This window comes from Cydia amplana, chromosome 15, assembly GCF_948474715.1.
Source record: "Cydia amplana chromosome 15, ilCydAmpl1.1, whole genome shotgun sequence".
Taxonomy (NCBI): Eukaryota; Metazoa; Arthropoda; class Insecta; order Lepidoptera; family Tortricidae; genus Cydia; species Cydia amplana.
In genome coordinates this window covers 13,302,389-13,319,309 of record NC_086083.1, presented here as the reverse complement: position 1 = coordinate 13,319,309, position 16,921 = coordinate 13,302,389, and the positions used below count along the sequence as shown (strand labels likewise).

Genomic DNA, 16,921 nt, shown 5'->3' with positions numbered 1-16,921 from the left:
CTAGGGAAATAGGTTAAAAGCCTGTATAGTAGCGTGTATGGTCTTTTGATATACGCGTGTGTTAAAATCCTCTGAAAATTAAACTATTTGAAGAAGACTGATGAAAACTTACTATTGAAATGTCTCATGTAGAAATAGTGGAAATGTAGCTAAGCTAACAAATAAATCGTACTGATATAATAATATCACATAATTTCAGACTTTATTACAAACTCGTCCGTCGGTAAAATATACTTTTAAACTTAATAGTCCGCCAAAAATATAAAGCCAAAGTCTAAGCACACGAAATCACACTTGTACAACAATATTTACTTTGATCTAAATAGGTGACTATTACACTACTACATTTGTAAGAATAGAGATAAAATCAGTTTATCTGAATCACGCACTACCGGAGATACGTTATCGTGTGGACCTGTAGGTCGAGATTTGACCCAGTTTATGCTAAAATGAGCGGTAACCATGCTGTACAAATAAAACGTGACTGGCAAATGATCCTGAGACTGAATGTCAAAGATTCTTTTCACCTCAGCAGCTCGAACAAGGGTACTTTGCTACTTAAAAACAGTGAGTAAAATCGCATTTTGCTCACTGAGTGAGACAAAATGATCAAAATGCGATTTTGCTCACTCAGTGAGCAAAATGAAATTTTGCTCACTGTTTTTAAGTAGCAAAGTACCCTTGTTCGAGCTGCTGAGGTGAAAACTTAATTGTTGGTATATCTTAAGAAAACATGAGTGAATAGAGGTAAGTGATGAAGAAGGAATACATTTTTCGGGTTCTCTAATATGTTCTCACTGCTGAGGTGAAAAGTTTTGTGAACTACACGAGATCAAGATTATTTACATCTCGTGCGCTTTTGAGTCCCTTACTACGCTCAAGGTTCTAAATTAGATTCACTCGCTACGCTCGTGAATCTAGTATAGAATCTTTCGCTTGCACGGGACTCAAAATAAGCACTCGAGGAAATATCAAACTTTGATCTCTTGTTGTACAAATAACTATTGACTCTTCGGGTGTAAAGTATCGTAGTAGTGTCGTGTTTCGAATTTTTCAAGTGTTTTTCAATAAACAGATACGTCAAGATCGCGTAGTCTTTTTCTAATGCTAAAAAAACGAACTATAGCGCAAGTATTTTTCGTATTTCTATTCGTTTTCATTGGACATAAATTCTTTCGTATGTACGTTTGTTCTCCTTTACAGATCTTATTTCTCTTGAGATTCTCATGAAATTAGCAGGTTCAATAATATGGTTTCATGTGTTGTCGAATCGGTTTTTGTTTTTTGAAGTGAAAACTTCTTTAGCGGCGCTGTGCACTTTTTGTGATTTTGGGAAAAAATGTTAAACTCGCGAGAGCGTAAGACGTATGATGTCATTGAGTTTTCACTTCTGTCGGCACTCCCGGAGTGCAACCCGTTGTGTTTTTTTTTCAAAATGGCGGTTTCGGACTAGTGAAAGTGGTAACGGTAAACTTACTGGTCTTATTGTCCAGAATAGCCTGAAGGTGGTTGGGCGGGACCTGCTTGTACTCAGGGTCCCAGATGGGCGAGCTGGCGCTGAATATCTCTTCTTCTAGCAAGGCCAAGAAGCGGGGGAAGTGGGTCAACACCAGCACCTGAAAACAAAATAAGTTTTCACAACGGTCAATTAATGGCATAACGAAAAATTTTGTTAAATTTTGGGATTTCCCAATGCCCCATTTTGGTTCCATGGCTAGAATGGCAAAAACCAAATCCTCGTAGTTTCGTCATCATGACAGTATTTTCGTCCGTCTGTCACAGCCATTTTACTCAAAAACTATAAGCTATAATTGTAATACAATGTATTTTTAATGGGGAAACTCCATTCGATAAGTATTACGAAACTACTTTTAGGTTTCAAAATATGTTTTGACTAAGTGAATACTTTTGAAAATAAACGCTACGAAAGTTTGAGAAATTGTCCCCTCCCCCCTCTATATTTAACACATACATTGCCACCCAGCCAAACATATCCGCGCCAGGCCACAAATATTTCTTCATATAAAGCTGTAGTGCCACGATCCCGACTATCGGGTCGTCCGGCCTGGGAACGAAATCATAAAATACCCGATATAGTCGGGTTTTCGGCACTGAATGTGTTAATGAAATTGTCAAAGCTCTATCTTTAACCTTTTAGACGCCGTGTAAAACACAAAAGCTGTCACTCGGACGCCACGTCACCGAAGTATCAAAGCTGAAATTCAACTTTATGCATGTGCACGTAGGTCTATGTTGCTCTGTGGTATGTGACCGATTAATCCGTCTTTGGCGTTGGACCTGCGGTGCTGATATATCCGTCATTGGCGTCCAAAAGGTTAAATTAATGATCCAGACGCGTCGCACCATAGACTAGGAATCCTCTAGACGGAGTTTAGAGCAATTATTTCATGAAACCGATGCTGCCAACAATACGGGGGTGCGGGGGACGAGATGAGCGAGTCCCGTGCCGTGATTGGTCCGTTCAAAGACACGGACCAATCACGGCACGGGATTAACTCGAAGATGGAGTAAAACTACCGTATAAGCGGCAGAGGGGGTAGAGTTACTATGTTCAGTGTTGTGATCATTTGTGATTGCAACCTTCCTAGAGGCTCGTGGCCCAAGGGTCGCGTGACCGCCGTATACCCCGGCAGAGACGGGATCGTTAGAGTGGCGGATGTTGCTACCGCCGCTGGAATCTTACGTCGACCCCTAAAGAAGCTCGCGAAAGTCCTTGTCTCTACTTAAAAAAAGGGGAGAATGTGCAAGAGAGCACAACCTTTTTGTATAAATTTACCTTTTTTATTATGTTTATGGTTTTGATACTTTTTTGTCTATTTTTATTTGTCAGAATACATTTTTGTTTTCTCCGAACCAGTGCATTTTAATATAAAGTCGTTAATAAAACTCAGTCTAGAGGATGTCTTGTCTGTGCGTCGCACTGACCCGTTTCTCAGGTGGCATGCGGTCGCGCTCGGAGTGGCACTTGTCCATGAGCTGGCGGCACACGGACTTGAACACGGCGCGCAGAAGCGTGCGCCCGAACACGAGGGAGGTCTCGTAGTGCGGCAGCGAGTCGCAGAAGGCGGGCACGTGGCAGAACACTAGCCATCTGGGGGCGAAATAAATAATAAATAATAATAATAAATATTATAGGACATTATTACACAAATTGACTAAGCCCCACGGTAAGCTCAAGAAAGCTTGTGTTGTAGGTACTCAGACAACGATATATATAATATACACATACATAAATACATAGAAAACAACCATGACTCAGGAACAAATATCTGTGCACATCGCACAAATAAATGCCCTTACTGGGATTCGAACCCAGGACCGCGGCTTCACAGGCAGGGTCACTACCCACTAGGCCAGACCGGTCGTCGAAATATAGCTGATTTTAATTTTTAACAAGCAGAAACGTCTGCGAACGATGCTATTAAGCTTAGAATAAATTTTAAAAGTGGAAAAATTACTGTCTTGGGTGAGACTTGAACTCACGGCCTCTGGAGTTCAAGTCTCACCCAAGACAGTAATTTTTCCACTTTTAAAATTTATTCTAAGCTTAATAGCATCGTTCGCAGACGTTTCTGCTTGTTAAAAATTAAAATTAGTATGGGTAGCACATCGTAACTGGTGAATTTCCAATATGACTTGGAACTCCGGTAGCCGTTTAAGAAGTGTAACACTCTTACGGTAGATGTCGCTACGGTCCCCTTGACCCATAATATGGTGGAAAGATTTGCTGGCTATGGATGAGGTCTTGGTGGCTCAGATGGCAGAGCGCTGGAGTATCTATCCAGAGGCCGTGAGTTCAAGTCTCACCCAAGACAGTAATTTTTCTACTTTTAAAAGAAATATAGCTGGTCAACCAAATCTTGTCAGTAAAAAAAGGCGCGATATTCAAATTCTATGGGACGATATCCCTTCGCGCCTACATTTTTCAAATTTGCCGCCTTTTTCTACTGACAAGATCTGGTTGACCAAGTATAGACGGGTTATTTTAGGGCTGATACAGACGGACAGCAATTTGTATGGGAACTGCACGCCAACTGCACGACTGCACGCGTGCAGTTCCCATATAAGTAGCAGTCGGGTTGCAGTCATATTTCGTATATGCACGTATACATTACACGTCAAAACATTTTACAGATTGTTCATTATTTAAGTTGACAATTGAAGGGATGTTTACAAAAACAACATAACTGCTTAGAGCGGTTGACACTTTTTTAAGAACATTGTTAATCGTTTCAGGTGTCAACCAGTGTAGTCAGTTATGTTGTTTTTGTAAACATCCCTTCAATTGTACCTTAACAGCTAAAGCCACAGCGGCACAAATTGGGAGACAGTAATACTTATACATAGGGTACACAAGTATTTACATAACAACATTATATAATACTACTTACAGGCATCTTGCTCTATCACTCTCTTACATTTTCTATTATTGATAATGAGTAAAAAAATACGTTCAAATCATACAATGTCAGTCCGTCTGTACCGGCCCTTAGCGATTGGTGACATCATTTATAGAAGCAGACCACCGTAAAATATGCTTTACTGATTACTAAAGAAAAATACTGATTATAATTTTTCTTTATTTACCTTGTGTAGTTTATTTGATATGCAGATATATCTTCTGGGTTGGAAACTTGCTGAAAATAAAAGAAAATTAAATAGAATAACAATCGATTAAGGCATTATCAGTATAAAACGGATATGATCTCATTTCCTGTATGTAAATGTTACAAAAGTGAGTCATTAATCTATGATATTAACTGACCAATATGGTTTTTGGTAACAGTCCCCAGTGACCACGCTTTCTTAATACGAATTACAGACATTTCCATATGTTTCTTTACGAGCGTTTACTGTATTGTATTTGTTCGCAAATGTGTACAGTCAGCAGCAGAAGTAGCTAAGCGGGCGAGGTGTTCAATATTACCTTGACACGCTCTTATTCTCTTAACAATAAAGTCGCGTCAAGATCATTTTGAACACCTGGCCCGCTTAGCAAATTCTGCTGCTGACTGTGTAAGTTTTCTGACGAGCCTTCCTTGGTATGATGAGAGGAAAATGGAATGTTTATAGATGACTAACTCACCAGTTTCCTGACACTGGGTGTCTCAAAGTTCCAATGATTGAAGCAGTGCAGAAACATCTTGGCTAAATCGTACATAGTCTGCCACTCCCTCTGGGGTAGCGTGTTGAACTTGTACAGTACGAAGTTGGTGATGGCCTTGGCTATGGAGGGTCGTTCGAAGGGCGGCTGGCCGAGTGGACCCTCATGGGCCCTTTTCTATAATAAGTGGTCTGTGCCCAAAATTGAGACGTATAGAGATGACTAACTCACCAATTTCCTAACGCTAGGGGTTTCAAAGTTCCAATGATTGAAGCAGTGCAGAAACATCTTGGCTAAATCGTACATAGTCTGCCACTCCCTCTGGGGTAGCGTGTTGAACTTGTACAGTACGAAGTTGGTGATGGCCTTGGCTATGGAGGGTCGCTCGAAGGGCGGCTGGCCGAGTGGACCCTCATGGGCCCTTTTCTATAATAAGTGGTCTGTGCCCAAAATTGAGACGTATAGAGATGACTAACTCACCAATTTCCTAACGCTAGGGGTTTCAAAGTTCCAATGATTGAAGCAGTGCAGAAACATCTTGGCTAAATCGTACATAGTCTGCCACTCCCTCTGGGGTAGCGTGTTGAACTTGTACAGTACGAAGTTGGTGATGGCCTTGGCTATGGAGGGTCGCTCGAAGGGCGGCTGGCCGAGTGGACCCTCGTGGGCCCTTTTCTATAATAAGAGGTCTGTGCCCAAAATTGAGACGTATAGAGATGACTAACTCACCAATTTCCTGACACTGGGTGTCTCAAAGTTCCAATGATTGAAGCAGTGCAGAAACATCTTGGCTAAATCGTACATAGTCTGCCACTCACTCTGGGGCAGCGTGTTGAACTTGTACAGTACGAAGTTGGTGATGGCCTTGGCTATGGAGGGTCGTTCGAAGGGCGGCTGGCCGAGTGGACCCTCATGGGCCCTTTTCTATAATAAGTGGTCTGTGCCCAAAATTGAGACGTATAGAGATGACCAACTCACCAATTTCCTAACGCTAGGGGTTTCAAAGTTCCAATGATTGAAGCAGTGCAGAAACATCTTGGCTAAATCGTACATAGTCTGCCACTCCCTCTGGGGCAGCGTGTTGAACTTGTACAGTACGAAGTTGGTGATGGCCTTGGCTATGGAGGGTCGTTCGAAGGGCGGCTGGCCGAGTGGACCCTCATGGGCCCTTTTCTATAATAAGAGGTCTGTGCCCAAAATTGAGACGTATAGAGATGACTAACTCACCAATTTCCTAACGCTAGGGGTTTCAAAGTTCCAATGATTGAAGCAGTGCAGAAACATCTTGGCTAAATCGTACATAGTCTGCCACTCCCTCTGGGGCAGCGTGTTGAACTTGTACAGTACGAAGTTGGTGATGGCCTTGGCTATGGAGGGTCGCTCGAAGGGCGGCTGGCCCAGTGGACCCTCGTGGGCCCTTTTCTATAATAAGAGGTCTGTGCCCAAAATTGAGACGTATAGAGATGACCAACTCACCAATTTCCTGACACTGGGTGTCTCAAAGTTCCAATGATTGAAGCAGTGCAGAAACATCTTGGCCAGGTCGTACATAGTCTGCCACTCCCTCTGGGGTAGCGTGTTGAACTTGTACAGTACGAAGTTGGTGATGGCCTTGGCTATGGAGGGTCGTTCGAAGGGCGGCTGGCCGAGTGGACCCTCGATGGTGGGCTTGGAACGCGAGAGGATGCATTTTCGGAGGAGCTGCGAAGGAAATACAAATCACAATTTCTGAAATAAAGAACATATTCACCGGCTCGGGCGAGATTAGAATTCGCCGGGAAAAGAACCATTAACTTGCACGTTTTATAAAATATCATTAATCATTAAGTAACAATTAAAACTACATTCATTTACTCGTATATTCGGGGCAATTAAAACTACATTCATTTATATCCGCTCAGACTTAAAAAAACGTACTGTCTTCAAAATATTTTTCTTTAGCTTTAGCACAAACGCAAACGTTTAATCTAATTATCTACAATATGCCGCAGCAACTGACTCCCTTCGGTGACCGCCTAGCGACATTTACTGTGAGAGCAATAGACCATCTATCTAATGTCTCAAATTGCATTGTAAATCATTATCATCTATCATCACTACATAGTCTAAAACAAAGTCGCTCCTCGCTGTCTGTCTGTCCCTATGTATGCTTAGATCTTTAAAACTACGCAACGGGTTTTGATGCGGTTTTTTTTAATAAATAGTGTGATTCAACAGGAAGGTTTATGGGTGAATCAACTTTTTCTTGTCACTCGTTGCGTTGTCATGGTTACGTTCCCCTAGGTCACTATTTAAAACCTCATTTTTAGGCATTTAAATTCTCCAAACACGCTTTTTTGTGAAACTTATAAACCTTTCGTCGTCTACTAAGCGTGTCGGAAGAAGGTGGTGGACAATGTCTTTTAACAAACTATGCTACTATTGTCTCTTGGCTGACCGGACAGAATAACAACAAGAAATAGTTGATCCACCCTATGCATAACTAGCTTTTGCCCGCGGCTTCGCACGCGCAGGAGTTTTTTTAATTGGACCCCCATTTCACCCCTTTAGGGGATGAATTTTGAAAAATCCTTTCTTAGTGGACCCCTAGACCTTATAAGAAACCTACTTGCCAAATTTGGACTTTCTAGTCCCAGCGGTTTGGGCTGTGCGTTGATTTAAGTCAGTCAGTCAGGTCTTTTACTCGCTAGTTAGGTCGCTAGTTATTATCAAAAATTGAACTCACTTTGAACAGATAATAGTAAACCCGCTTGGTGTCATGGTCATCCTCACGGTGCATGGACATGAAAATGTTCTCCACGTCCACCACAGCGCCCAAGAGACGGTTCACCTCCGACACCTGAAGACCTTGCAGTTGGGTCACATGCTTTTCTGTAAATTGTAATTGTAATTACAGAGTGGTCAAAGCTTGGAACAAACTCCCAGAAGACGTAGTATCGGCCCAAAGTGTCAATGAGTTCAAGAACAAATTAGATAAGCACAACGCAAATTCTACTCAACACGGAAAACTCTGTTGATGACTCTGGATACAGGCATTATCAGTTATTTCAACTGCCTGCCTGCTTTATAAATAATAATAATTAGCCTTTATTGAAGCTGGTACATAACATATCTTAATTTGATTTATCAACTTTAATTTCAACTCGTCCTTTGACGTAGGCCTCCTCCATAGCTTTCCATTTGTTCCTTTCTTTTGCTGTTTGCATCTATTTACCTCCTATTCTTGTTAAATCATTCGACCATCTAAACTTTTGTGGGCCACTCTTTCTTTTATTATATCATCACTTAAAAATTTTACATTATCTGCAGAAAATAATGTAAAATTTTAAAGTGATGTACAGATTTTGATAAAACAAACTGAAAGGAATTCGAGAATATATTTTGTGATTCCGTACCTCAAAAGGAAAAAAAACAGAACCCTTATAGGATCACTCGTGCGTCTGTCTGTCCGACCATTCCCCCCCCCCCCTTTATTTTCCGAAACTACACGTCTAAATTTTACAAAAATTTACACAAAATCGTTCTTTACCTGTAGGTGACATTCCTGTTAGAAATGTGCAATCAAGCGTGAGTCGAACTTAATTACTTAGTTTTTGATCGGACCCCGTGTTTTTTAAAGACATTTCACTCACGTTCCACATAAAAAAATACATTATTAAAGACACTCGCACTTGACCGGTCTTTTACGACGAAAGAGTACCTACTCTCGAGCTGCCTCGACTCGACTCGAGGCTCTCGACTTACCTAAAATATGGTTGCAGTTCCGACACGGGTCGTTGAAGGTTGCCAAAGGCTGGTTGTCGGCGCGCGCGTTGGCCTTGATGGCCTGCTGCGGCATTGGCGTCTTCCACCCCGTGCAGTTGCAGTCCGGGGTCTGTCAATTGGTTGTCATTGATTACACGTAGGGTTTGCAATCCGGATCCGAAATGTATGAAATTATCCGGATCTGGATCCGGATCCGCGGATCTTCCCATACATTTCGGATCCGTCGTGCAAACCCTAATTACACGTTTGTCAGGAACACCTCATCACACAATATCCGGGTCAAACAGATTACTGTGTTATCGTCTTTCCTGTAGACATACACAAGAGTTAAGGGCTATAAAGGTTAATTTTCTTATTTAACCCTTATCCACGTGAAAAGGTCCTCCTTTTATTTAGAGAACTATGATAAAATCATTACTTACATGCCCACAAGTTGTTAACTATTGCCCACAGGAGAGAAAAATGTACAGTTAGCGCTAACACACCAGTTTTCTCTCCTGTGGGCAATAGTCTCTTCAAACTCTTGTGTATGTCTACAGGAAAGACGATAACACAGTAATCTGTTTGACCCATTCCAAGATATTTTTATAAAAATTATAAATGGGCTTACTCATGGCCACAGACTAGCCGAGGCGAAGACGTGGCCTACGATGGAGCGAGCCTGCCCAGAAGGTGCCTGTTCACCCTTGATTTGAAGGTTGCCGGGTTATATGAGCTCGGAAATATAGACGCCGGCAAGGAATTCCATTCCTTGGCAGTGCGCAAATTGATTGTATAAGACAGGTAAAGTCTAAGAAAAAAAACGTGGCTCTTAGTTTGACATCCAAAACAGATGCCGCTGTACTGCTCCATACATTTTGCGGTAACACTGAACATCAGAGTTACCACAAAATGTATGGAGCTGTACAGCGCCATCTCGTTTACACCTTTGCTGTTACACCAATAAACAAAGTAAGGACGATAATTGAAAAATGGAATAAATTATGGCAGCTCTCACGTAGAGCCAAGGGTCAACATTACGGTAACATACAGCCAAATATCCCTCCTAAACCCTGGTTCTTCAAGCACAAAGGCTATTCTAAGGTTGTTACCTCGAATATTATCAGATTACGACTTGGACATATTTGTTCGCCAGTGCGCCTGGCCAAGAGCCGAATAAGGGATAGCTCTATCTGTGAGTGTGGACTGGACGAAGGTACCACTAACCATATACTTCTGGAATGCCCCTTAATACGTTATCCAATATATGATTTTCTCCCACGTGAGATAAGCCGTCCTATAAATATTAACTTCCTGCTAACCCTAGTTTATACCACATTTGGTGGTATTTTAAATAAATTCCTAACTAAGAATGAGTTCAAACTGTGAATTATGAGCATTCTGACAGGTGATGGGTCTAGTAAACGTTATAATAACCTTAATAATATATATATATACAATAAACGTTGTCTGGTTTGTGACGTCTTTAACAATTGGAAGTAGTTGTGTTGTCCGTAGGTTGAATTGCTTGTGTTTGTTTGTAGGGTGGATGGATACTCTACCGAACACCGTCTATACATCACCGACGATCTTTATCATACTGGCCGTGTGTTATCCAACCTCGACACTGGCGGAATCATCAAGCCCTGATGGAGCCATAATACACAAAAATTGATTGAGGACGATAAGCACGAATAATTTAGTACATTGGCCCGGTATTCCTAATTATATTGCTGTCCCGCTCATGATGACGGCGGTCCCGCGGTCAATGCCACTGTGCGAGCGGGAAAGTTATATAATTATGCGCGTGCGTTAGACATAGGAAATGGCGGGTGGCGATGTACGAAATTATTCGTGGCTTAGAGTCCTTACTTTATCCATACACCATTAAGGTTCATTTTCACATCACACACAAACATCATCTCATCGTAACTGGTGAATTTCCAATATGACTTGGAACTCCGGTAGCCGTTCAAGAAGTGTAACGCTCTTACGGTAGATGTCGCTCGGGTCCCCTTGACCCATATGGTGGAAAGATTTGCTGGCTATGGATGAGGTCTTGGTGGCTCAGATGGCAGAGCGCTGGAGTATCGATCCAGAGGCCGTTCTTGAGTCTCACCCAAGACAGTAATTTTTCCACTTTTAAATTTATTCTAAGCTTAATAGCATTGATCGCAGACGTTTCTGCTTGTTAAAAATTAAAAATAACATCATTTTGTTTGATACACTAGAAGCTGAAAGCTGATGCACTGAACCAGTTTCTGCTTAATACAAAATTAATCAAGAAATGAGTCATATTTCATAGTGGAAATGATCTCACCTGACATGCTGAGTAAATAGCGAGCTTCAGCAACTTTTTGTTGTGCGGCCAGTTGTACACTTGCTGCTTGCGCTGCTGTATACGCTGCAGGTTGGACTGGCGGGACGCTTGGCCCTCGCTGCCGGTGGGGGTTGCGGCACTACCGGTGGCTGTGTCCTCGCTATTGGCACTTGATGTTGCTGAAACCATCAAATTATTGCCAAGTTATTAACCTCTAGATAAGTGATAAATTATTATTATTTCGTTTTAGACAGGCAGCTGATGCTGGTGCGTCTAAATCATAGTTCACTTAGCACGATTTCACTGTTTTGATAGTTTGTCGAGTCTATTTTTAAATTGATTCACACTTGTAGAGTTCACAACTTCAGAGGGTAATTTGTTCCAAGCATTTACTATACGATTTGCAATAAAGTTTTTCCCGATATTTGTTTTATGCTTTGTTGTTACTAGTTTAAGGTAGTGTCCTCTTGTGCGCGTGTTTGGGTTTCGAGTGAACAGGTCGCTTAGCTCTGGACAGTCGTAATATCCATGCATAATTTTGAACGTCTCGATCAAGTCGCCACGTTCCTGCCTTTTTTGCAGTGTTGTCAGGCCCAGCTTGACTAATCTTTCCTCGTACGAAAGTGACTTTAGCTGTGCGGGAATTTTAGTAAATCTACGCTGTACTCGCTCGATCATGTCAATAACTTTTTTGAAGTATGGATTCCATATCTGAAAGCCATATTCCAGAATTGGTCTTATGTAGGTCTTGTATATCTTTAGCATTGTTTCGGTGGTGAGAATACGAAAAGCTTTTCTGATTATGTAGATTATGGAATTAGCCTTTTTTACCATTTGTGAAATATGGGGTTCCCACTTGAGATCGTCAGACATAATGACTCCTAGGTCTTGTTGGGTCGCAACCCAACATTTGGTGTAAATCGCTGGACGTGTAAAACCTCCCCGGACGGCCTCCAAACTAGGACAAATCCAGAGAAACCCAGACGGATGGCAGCCCTAGGTTGGGTGACAAATATTTGGGGTGCACTGCATGTTTACAAATTATTTATTTGATAGTATTGGAAATCAAGCATGGCTAAAATGCTCAGAAAAATTTATAAATAACTTCCATTGATTCCATATGGTGTTTTTACACAGCAGAACATGCTTAAAAGTGTTACTTATAATGATATTTCCAGTAAAAACAACAGTTCATTATTTACAACAAAATCAGAGGTTTACAAAGCTTGCTTTGCACATGTTAAACAAATTAAATTGCTCATCAGTATATTGTATCTGAACTCATAAAAACATGTTCATTTTCGTATGTAACACTAGCTAGTAGCTGCTAAAATTTGTTTATAAAAATTACAACACAGGTACATATCTGAACTATGATTACTGTCAAGAATATACAAATAAGAAGATATTCCTAAGTAAACACAAATTGCTTAAGACCTACGTTATTTTATTTACTCTAAAATTAGTTATTTATGGTGTAGTACAACTTCTAAACTTTTGCAAGGAAATGCTGCAGGCGGGTTTTTGATAATCAAATGCTCATTTGTCTAGCTTCCGAAATAAATGCGGTAAATATACAGAGTAATCAGAATTTTAGGTTCTTTCTCTAAGATGTATTAAAAATACCATTACTTTTAGAATTATTTACCTTCGTGCCCGTGAGTTTGTGAAGAATCTGCCTCCGCCGTAGCCATGGTGATATCTCCAATATCATCGGGTAACTGAGACATTATGGCGGCACAAACACTTAATTATGTATTACGAAACTCGTAATTTCAGGCCGTTTCGGCCACAATTGTTAACTATTCTTCGATAATTTTGCATTCAACAAACAGATTTAATGAAATGTTTGACAATTAGCGTCCGTCGTAGCGTTGACACTTGACAGATCTTGACGTTTGATTTTGCTTCTCTATAATCTATGGTCAGCATGTTTTCGTTGCAGGAAAATATGCTGAGAGGCAAAAAAAGTTTTGACGTTTTCTAATATAGCTGGTCAACCAAATGTTGTCAGTAAAAAAAGGCGCGAAATTCAAATTTTATTTTTTATTTATATTCAAAATTTGAATTTCGCGCCTTTTTTTACTGACAACATTTGGTTAACCAGCTATAAAATTACTTTTATGGCGGCAATATTTGAAGTTTTTAAAAATTAAACGTAATAAAATGGACCGTAGTTATGCAGAAAACGACCAACTGAATTTTTTTATCAATGCAGAAAGCGATCAAATCCACTTATTGAAATTAAATATTTTTAAACATGAACAAAACTATTAACTTAAAAACGTCAGTATTTTAAAAGTAAAACTCATTTATACCTACTTAGTTCGTATGAAAGTGACATAATTAAGAAAACAGCTATACCTAACACCCTAGGGAGTTAAATATCTTTTTTTTCATAATCCATAACTCCCGCGGGAACAATACAGGCTATTGTCCTTTAAATAGTACACCTGCATGAAATAAGATATTTTTCGAGCAAGTGTGATGAAAACTTTTTTACTTTTCCTCCGCACTAGTGCGTAAAATAGCACTTTTTGTGCGTATGTCGAAACTTTAAAGTGCCATATGTACTGTAAAACGTTGTTCGATACACGTGCGAAAAAGAGGAAATTCGCAACTCGTATCGATTTAAAACACTCCCTTCGGTCGTGTTTTAATTTATCGCCACTCGTTTCGAATTTCCTCTTTTTCGCACTTGTATCGAAAATAACTATTGTACCTATTGTGTGCGTTACAATAAATCAGTAGGTCTGTACTTAATTCATGTCGAACTAACTTATTTTTAGGGTTCCGTACCCAAACTAAAAAGGGGACCCAATTACCAAGACTCCATTGTCCGTCTGTCCGTCTGTCTGTCACCAGGCTGTATCTCATGAACCGTGCTAGTTGCTGCTGTCTAGCAGTTGAAATTTTCACAGATGATGTATTTCTGTTGCCGCTATAACCACAAATACTAAAAAGTACGGAACCCTTGGTGGGCGAGTCCAACTCGCACTTAGCCGGTTTTTTATTATTCTCTCGTTAGACTATGTATTTTTTACTCAAAAGTTTTTTTTTCTCCGAATCAACATAGGAACTCATCACAAATGTGGGAACTGTCTAAAATATGCATACAAACAATGCCATAAGTAAACGGAAAGCTAGTTGGCTAGCGAGTTAGTTTGATAACAGTTTACTTACTAATGTATGTATGCGAAAGTAACTCTGTCTATCCGTCTGTTACCTCTTCACGCTTAGGTATTCCGCTGTACCGATTTAGTTCAAATTTGGTAACATGAAGATAACTCGAGGCCCGGGCATAGGATAGTTTTTATCAATTAAATGAGATTGAGATAAAAAGGGTAGTGATGTGTCTCTAGGAATGTCTACTACTTAGATATGTAATGTACCTATATAATTAAGGGCTTATCAGCATGTTCAGTGGCGTAGCGTGAACCAATCATCATCTTCCTCGCGTTGTCCCGGCATTTTGCCACGGCTCATAGGAGCATGGGGTCCGCTTGGCAACTAATCCCAGTAATTGGCGTGGGCACTAGTTTTTACGAAAGCGACCGCCATCTGACCTTCCAACCCAGAGGGTAAACTAGGCCCGTATTGGGATTAGTCCGGTTTCCTCACGATGTTTTCCTTCACCGAAAAGCGACTGGTAAATATCAAATGATATTTCGTACATAAGTTCCGAAAAACTCATTGGTACGAGCCGGGGTTCGAACCCGCGACCTCCGGATTGCAAGTCGCACGCTCTTACCGCTAGGCCAGCAGCGTAGCGTGAACCAATCTAGCCGCAATTTTATTGGCGCAATAAACAAATAGAGTCTACTATATGTATACAAAACAACTAGTACGTTTTTTATCCTGTAAATCTCATAAAAAAGTGATCGTAATAAGTTCCGGCATGACCAAAGGATATGTAGGTACATACCTACCTACGTACAACACGACACGCCCCCACTGTAAGCTTCGAGGGATTATGTTTTGGTACGTTTCGATTTATTTGTTTATTGCGTCAATAAAATTGCGGCTAGACTGGTTCACGCTACGCCACTGAACATGCTGATAAGCCCTTAATTATATAGGCATAGCCTATTAGGCATGCCGGTACGATACAAATATGCCCACTGAAACCCTAAAAAGTTTTAAGGCACTTTTTAAGGCCTATCCTTGCCTGAAAAATGTTTTCAAATTATTTCATTATAACAGAACTGACCACCAGTGAAGCTTATGTCTTCGCAACAAGGTATAAAAATTGTCAGCTGACAGTGAACGATGAAACTTGAATCAGAAAATCGCGTCTCCTATTCATCGTCAGTCGGCGGTCGTTCGAATGAGAGGCACACGCGCCGCTTCTCCGTGAAGCCGAAGTTTTCTATCGCGAAATATCTTGAATTCTGTACTTTCGTTGAACGAACAGAGTCTATAAATATATATCCTAGCCATTAATTGAAGTGCGATTTTGAACTGAAAATAACTTTAAGCTATTGTCGTTTGAAACTTTGGAATGTTTAAATGGGAAAACTTGTGAACTTACTTGTTGATAAATGTAAAATTCATTTTGAATAAGTATTCAATAATGGCCAATAATTTACAACTCCAGTTTTAGATTAACTTTTGTGTTAGTGTTGTTTAGATGATTACTGGAATTTTAGTGTATATATATAATATATATACCTACATATATTAGTGTGGATGCGTGTTGAAAATACTTAAAAGTTTCGGAAAGAAAATGGCACTGGAATTCAAATTGCGTGAAAACGAAACGATAGACGATTTTTACAATCGTTGCAACAATTTGACTTATTTTGACTGCAGTGAAGAGGAAATGCTATGGTGGATGATGGGTTCCCGGCGGTTGCCTTTGAACGAAATAATTCCCATAAGCATAGTGCTTGTGGTGATATTTTTGACTGGCGTGGTGGGGAATGTATGCGTCTGTGTGGTGATAGTGAAGCATCCAGGGCTGCATACGGCGACTAACTATTATCTGTTCAGTTTGGCAGTCAGTGACCTGCTTTTGCTGATGTTTGGTAAGTTATTATTTTTTTCTACTCCCGTACTTTTATTTGTCATTTAAAGGGTCGTGCACACACCTTTAAAACCCTACCTTATAGTTGTCAAGACAAATCTTTAGTCTATTTCCCCAAAAAAGAATTTGTGCATACACGCAGTATCTTTTTGGCGATTTTACGATACTTCGTGTAATGACCACTTAAAAAATATTGAATGAAATACAGTGTTGCCAACCTTATTTTAAATGTCATCTCTGACAAATAAGTGAACCATAGACTTGTTTTTTTTTAATTTCATTCATTCATTCATTCTTTTCCTCCATTTTTGCTACTTCTTAAATTAAAAATATTTGTTAAATTTACAGTTTTATTTCAAAGTAAGTGCTTGGTCCTAGAAAAAGTATTGTATGCAACGTTGTTTAACTGAGTCAAAAAATACTCGTGGCGTCTTTATTAACAATTTTCGGCTTCGCCTCAAATTGTTACTCACGCCACTCGCCTTTTTTGACCTCTCTTAAACAACGGTTGCATAAAATACTATTTTAAAGTAACTACCTATTTAAGCTTAGCAGCGGCTTAAGAAGAATCTGAACGGACCACGTCAAAAACGCATCTTAAATGGAAAAGCGTAGGTAGGTAGGTACCTAATAGGTATCTCGTAAAGAAGAGTTGCTGGGACCACTAAAAATTGCGGGAAATAATATGAAGACTCCCACGAACTCT

The 16,921-nt window shown here is 40.2% G+C and overlaps 2 protein-coding genes across 2 annotated transcripts in view; one reads left to right on the top strand and one right to left on the bottom strand.

Annotated features, from left to right (window-relative positions):
- Positions 1-13,054, bottom strand: part of LOC134654629 (histone acetyltransferase KAT2A) — a 32,704-nt gene extending 19,650 nt beyond the window's left edge. Inside the window, exons 1-8 of the mRNA XM_063510102.1 lie at positions 12,838-13,054; positions 11,190-11,368; positions 8,870-8,999; positions 7,851-7,996; positions 6,602-6,826; positions 4,609-4,658; positions 2,947-3,112; positions 1,478-1,616 (exon numbers count right to left, since the gene is read on the bottom strand). Coding sequence (XP_063366172.1) covers positions 1,478-1,616; positions 2,947-3,112; positions 4,609-4,658; positions 6,602-6,826; positions 7,851-7,996; positions 8,870-8,999; positions 11,190-11,368; positions 12,838-12,919 — 1,117 coding nt within the window. The 5' untranslated portion in view covers positions 12,920-13,054. The remainder of the gene's footprint in view (positions 1-1,477; positions 1,617-2,946; positions 3,113-4,608; positions 4,659-6,601; positions 6,827-7,850; positions 7,997-8,869; positions 9,000-11,189; positions 11,369-12,837) is intronic.
- Positions 13,055-15,902: 2,848 nt separating this feature from the next.
- Positions 15,903-16,921, top strand: part of LOC134654832 (neuropeptides capa receptor-like) — a 62,645-nt gene continuing 61,626 nt past the window's right edge. The window contains exon 1 of the mRNA XM_063510302.1: positions 15,903-16,216. Coding sequence (XP_063366372.1) covers positions 15,916-16,216 — 301 coding nt within the window. The 5' untranslated portion in view covers positions 15,903-15,915. The remainder of the gene's footprint in view (positions 16,217-16,921) is intronic.